Here is a 5,721-nt window from a genome sequence, read left to right on the forward strand (position 1 = left end):
ACACCAGCCCCACAGTGTTCACAATTTGGAGCGACATGTATCAAACCAAATATAAATGCAATAACAATGCTCTGTTCAGACTCTGATTGTCAGAGTCAATTGGGTGATAAGTTGCTTCTTTCTTTCATCGGGACTGATAAATGCTCAAATTGCTGAAATATGGACAGACCTTGTAGTCTGAGGATGTTTCCTAGACCCTAGAAAAAGAGATCGACCACTGTGGGACAAGACACCAATTCCAACAGAGTGCAGGGAAAATTCAACATGAAACACGGCAGAAAACAAAAGCTAAACAAGCACAGATAAGCATAGAAGTAGCATTGATAGAACATAAAGATGTTCAGAGATGTATACTGTTTTGTAATCAATTACTCCACAGTAGTGTATAAGTAATTACTTCCCAAGACCACCCAAAAGTCACTATAGAATATAGGCTTCCCATATGCAGAAAAACATCTTGAATCCCAGCCAAACTAAGGAGATGCCAGAAAATGATCTATCTTCTTTTGACATTCAGAAATATGATCACTAAGCAAAAACTCTGTGAATCAGGACATCTTTGCCCTAGAGAAGTCCATTTCTGGATGCTGCAGAAGATCATCGAACAAAATCAGTTAATATGAATACTTTGCAAGGGAGGGCGGCAAGACAAAAATACAAGGTGTCATTAAGTACCTCAGCCATAAATTTCTTTAGGATCTCCTGCTTTTGCACCTCATCACTTGTAGGAAGACCCATTGATTTCTGTCGCTGATCAAACTGCAAAATTTATTATCCATCACATTATTAGAAGGGATTGGCATTCACAGATGCAATAAGAAAGGCAGTTACCGTGAACATGAATTCCACCAAAAGAAGAAGAACAACTGATAGGCAAGTAGATCAAGCATCATTCGGCTTGTCCCTTCTACAGAGTGAAGATAAAAGCAACCCCGCCCCAAAGTAAGTGTATCCCACACTATTAAGTCCAGAAATTAAGGATGTCTACGGGGCATATGAAGCTGATAGACACAACTTAGCATCATCAACAATAGCTACATGAGACAAAAACTTCAGTGCCAAAACATTCGCCCATCACGCGAGGTGGTATATTTATTTTACTACCAAAGGATTCAGAGCTCCTGGAATATGCCATAATCCAATAGAGACTGGAAAAAAATGGTACTTCTACAACCTGAATACAAAATTATACTTTGTGGAACTATTCATGCTCGTTGAGGCTGTGGCGCGCTATAGTTCAGTCACTTAATTGTGCTATACAGAAGATACTACTAAAATTTTGTATAACCACTTAAAAACCAAGTATTTATCTTATTTTATAAAGCACCTTCAGCACTTAGTGTGCATAAATAACCTCAAATTTACATGTACACTTTGATTTCATAGTCAAGAACTGAGATATATTAGAACAAGTTTAGGCTCAAAAGTAGCTACCTAAGCTTCAAATCTGAATTTTCTGGAAAAACATTTCTACGCTAAGCTTCTACAAACTAACCCGGAAGTATTTTTTTGACATTTACCAAGATGTCAAAAAGGGATCCGTTTCTTCAAATGCACCTCACTAACTTTGTGGAACTATCCATGCTCGTTGGGGCTGTGGCACTTTATAGTTCAGTCACTTAGTTGTGCTATACAGAAGATACTACTAAAATTTTGTATAACCACTTAACCAAGTATTTATCTTATTTTATAAAGCACCTTCAGCACTTAGTTTACATAAATAACCTCAAATTTACATGTACATTTTGATTTCATAGTCAAGAACCGAGATATATTAGAACAAGTTTACGCTCAAAAGTAACTACCTAAGCTTCAAATCTGAATTTTCTGGAAAACCATTTCTACGCTAAGCCAGAAGTATTTTTTTGACATTTACCATGCATGTCAAAAAGGGATCCGCTTCTTCAAATGCACCTCACTCAAAAGTAACTACCTAAGCTTCAAATCTGAATTTTCTGGAAAACCATTTCTACGCTAAGCCAACAAGCTAAGCCAGAAGTATTTTTTTGACATTTACCAAGCATGTCAAAAAGGGATCCATTTGTTCAAATGCACCTCACTCAACCCCCCCCCCCCCCCCACACACACACACAAAAAAAAGGGATGTCATGAATGCTAGTACAGCCTGTGATGGTAAATTTGTGCTAGTGTGGATAGCAAATAACTCATAATGTATAGGATAAGCAGCAATTATGCAGTATCACCATGTGATTGAAACTAGAAACTTCCAAGAACAATAACATAAATCACGGCCTTGACTTGGCAGAAATAAATAAAAAAGGAAAAGTGCCGCCATGAATTCCCACTTAAAAATTAGTGTTCCTATACTGGAGCATCCTTTATTAACAATAAAGTCCTACCATCATCTTTTCGACAGTCGATCGAGTCTCTGGGTCCAAGTCTGATAGCTTGCTACTTTCTGGTTCAGCTTTCGTTGGATCGATTTCAGGTTCACCTTTCACCACACATTTCCACCATTCCATTTGGTCCGCCTTGGTAAGGAGTACAGAGATGGATTTCTGATCCTCTGCAAAGATAGTTGTATTAGTTGTTCTTGAACAAATTCTGCTAAGACTAACTTGCAAACTATTGTACTGACAGGTGCATGCACATAGTTTGAAATTATGTATCACATTGAACATCAACTCACATACTAATAACAACAGATGTAGATTGAAACAAATTATCAAGCATCCATGCATCATCTAAACATATAAGTAACATACCTAAGCTCCAGAAACAATCCTCAACTTTGATAGGTCGATAGAGTTCTCCCTGCAAGCACGAAAGTAATGAATGTTCGGAAGGGCTCAGAAAGAAATCATACAAAATCTCGCACATTTTCAAATGGACTACAGCAAAAGATGTTTCTGAAAGGCCAGAAACAGGAGAATTCACTTACATCAATTATTGGAGGCTGGCCCTTTAGTCCAACTGTAAGATGGTTCTTCTTTATATCGCAAACAATAAACCGTGATTTTGTCCCTGGAGGTACAGGAATGTTAAGACTGACCTCCTGCAGAGATTGACCCCAGGAGTAGCTGTCCAGATCAAGGCCATTGCCTTTGTTGGGATCTGTGTACATATCAGCAGCAAAAACAATGAGAAGCCATTGGTGATGCAAAACAACACAAGGTAGTACAGTAGCACCAATGAACATATACAAATTGGCATATGATGTCAATAATGAATAGCCATATGTTATATGGAGTTTGAAATTTAAAAAACACTACCACAAAAAATCCTATAACATAGAATTGGAGTTAATAGACCCCACAAGCATACATACCTACACAGCTCAGAAAAAGGTATACTAGTTCAAACTGAAAATAACTAACCTTACGGTAACCATAAACATAACACGACCAAGTCATAGTGATAAACAAAGTGAGACAGCAACCACAACACAGACCCTCCCAAGCAGAATGGCACAATGCAGGATAAAATCCACATAGGTCCCCTGCTATAAATTTCCAAATTCCGGTGAGCAAGAGTAGAGCTTCCATAATGTACTATTGGATATTCTTTTCAAAACATTAGAATCAAAATATACTTGATAAATGATAACACCCCACTTCGCCATCAGCTGTTACTTATAATGCTTTTCACAACTCAAACAAAACTTTACTTATCAAACAATATATCACATGATATTCTGGATCAAGGTCCAGATCTATGATAATTCTTTCTTTTCCCTGAGTGGTAATATTCAAATCCAAGGGGTCAAGGGAGTGGAGTTGGATCACAAGTACCTGTAAGCCGAAATCTTAGTTATATAACACTACGGTACATAACGAAACAGAATAGAGCCGACAGCCTTCAAATCTCGGGATTAATGCCCCCACCCAAAACCCCCACACACTTCTCCAACTTAATTGCCACGCTTAGTTCGCATGCTAAGCACTGGGGCAGGAGAAAACCAGTATATCAACATCATGAATCAATCAATTACGCTGTAGCAGTTTGGATCACTTATATAAACCCTCGGTATCCATTCCTCTAAATTCTGACTCATTTCATGTAAATAATTAATTCATTTTTAAGGTTTTCTAAGTCTCCCACTAATGCCTACACGAACGTCAACGTCTATAACTACAGACCAGACAAGTCCCTAACACCAGTAAAAGAAAAAGAAAAACAAAAACATTTTGATAAATAAAACAAACAAAAAATACCTAGAGGCCCCTTCTTGTCCTCCTCCATGGCCTCCTTAACCTCCTCGGCCTTTTCAACGACAGGAACGTCCTCCTTATACTTCTTCTCGGCCTTTCCAGGTGATCCTTGTACATTCTCTTTCCTCTTCTTCTCCTCAGTTTCCAACTTGTCTTTCACCATACGAACCACCGCATTCACATCACTCACCAGAGAATTGCTCTTGAAGATATCAGACTCCCGGCCCAGAAACTCGAACACCGTTTCTAGAAACCCTAGAGGGTTTGCAGAATCAAGCACGGCATTAAAAGGCTTTTTTGATACCGATGAAGATGACAGTGGCTTGTTATCTTGCTCATCATAATCGGAAATTATCGCCATTGATACACTCGAGAATGAATCAGTCAGGGTTCAAATGTTTTAGGGTTTTAGCGGTGGATTTTGAATTTTATAGAAATGAGGGAAATGGGAAGACAAATGTAAGACAGCCTAGAGAATTCCATATCATTCTAGAGGTAACTATCTCATAGTAAAATAATACAATAGGGAAAGAGAAATATAATGCTTAAGAAAGAAAAATATTGCACAGAGAAAATTCTTATTCATTTGGGATCAATTACAATAGAATAAGATATCTCTATTTATAGGGAAAGAGTGACTTAGACATCAAGTAAAATTCATAAAATCTCTCTAAAATATAGACATTCACCTTAAATAAAACCTTGTAAGAGAAAAAGAGTACAACGCGTATTAACTTCCCCTGATGAGAGCATCAATTCACATCTTTGAGCCTCCACATCCCAATCTTGTACACTATCTTCTTGAAGGTTGACATCGGTAGAGATTTGGTGAACAAATCAGTCATATTAACTCCGATGAATATATTGCACCTTGAAAATTCTCGCTATCACATTATCATGCTCATAGTTATAGCAAGATACAAATGTGCGCAAATAGCGCTTAGGATATGGTACTTCAGTACCAAGAATTTTATATGCTTTAAACGATTTAAATCCTTCAAAGATTGTCATATAAGTTAAGTCATATAAGTCGTATAATAAACTTTAATTAGATGCATATCAAGTTTTCATGTCATGTTAGACAAATAAGATATCGAAAATTGATTGCACATATCATTGACTTTTTAATTACATGTCCAAAACTACATGTCTTTCATATGAAACCAATTCTATTTGAATTGTGTCTTTTCTATTTGGCCAATATTTTTGTGTTTGTATTCGACAGACTTAAGATCCCCATTTATACTTAGCGCTATAATAGATGTCGTCGACAAATAGTTTATATCGGTTCCAACCTCCTTATTTTCATAAAGACATAACATAGAGATTTCTTCATTCATATTTTCAGGTACCTGAACCTCTCTTGAAATTTTATGAAGTGTTATGTCATGTGATCTTCTAGATTACTTGCCTCCTTATTATGATTATTTTGATCATTTGCTCATATTCTTTATCAAGAAGTTTATTTAAAACCAATTTGTCTATACGCTTTAAGCGTACAATAGACTTTATCCTTCTATGACTTAATAAGAGCATTTGCAATGAGAAT

General features: G+C 36.8%; 1 protein-coding gene across 1 annotated transcript; it reads right to left on the reverse strand.

The window, feature by feature from the left end:
* Nucleotides 1-289: 289 nt before the first annotated feature.
* LOC107816713 (protein BOBBER 1) lies at nucleotides 290-4,748 on the reverse strand. The gene is made up of 6 exons (XM_016642460.2): nucleotides 4,176-4,748; nucleotides 2,903-3,075; nucleotides 2,727-2,775; nucleotides 2,361-2,527; nucleotides 676-759; nucleotides 290-587 (listed from the first exon to the last, which is right to left on the reverse strand). The coding sequence occupies exons 1-6, from the start codon at nucleotides 4,531-4,533 to the stop codon at nucleotides 549-551; spliced, it is 870 nt and encodes a 289-aa protein (XP_016497946.1). The 5' UTR covers nucleotides 4,534-4,748; the 3' UTR covers nucleotides 290-548.
* Between the last annotated feature and the right edge of the window lie 973 nt (nucleotides 4,749-5,721).

This window comes from Nicotiana tabacum, chromosome 8 (assembly GCF_000715075.1).
Source record: "Nicotiana tabacum cultivar K326 chromosome 8, ASM71507v2, whole genome shotgun sequence".
Lineage (NCBI taxonomy): Eukaryota > Viridiplantae > Streptophyta > Magnoliopsida > Solanales > Solanaceae > Nicotiana > Nicotiana tabacum.

Coding starts and splice junctions, on each gene's coding strand:
- LOC107816713 (XM_016642460.2), bottom strand. CDS start 4,533: ATGGCGATAATTTCCGATTATGATGAGCAAGATAACAAGCCACTGTCA. Junction 2,776..2,902: donor GCCAGCCTCCAATAATTGAT/GTAAGTGAATTC, acceptor TCGTGCTTGCAG/GGAGAACTCTATCGACCTAT. Junction 588..675: donor TAAAGAAATTTATGGCTGAG/GTACTTAATGAC, acceptor GATCTTCTGCAG/CATCCAGAAATGGACTTCTC.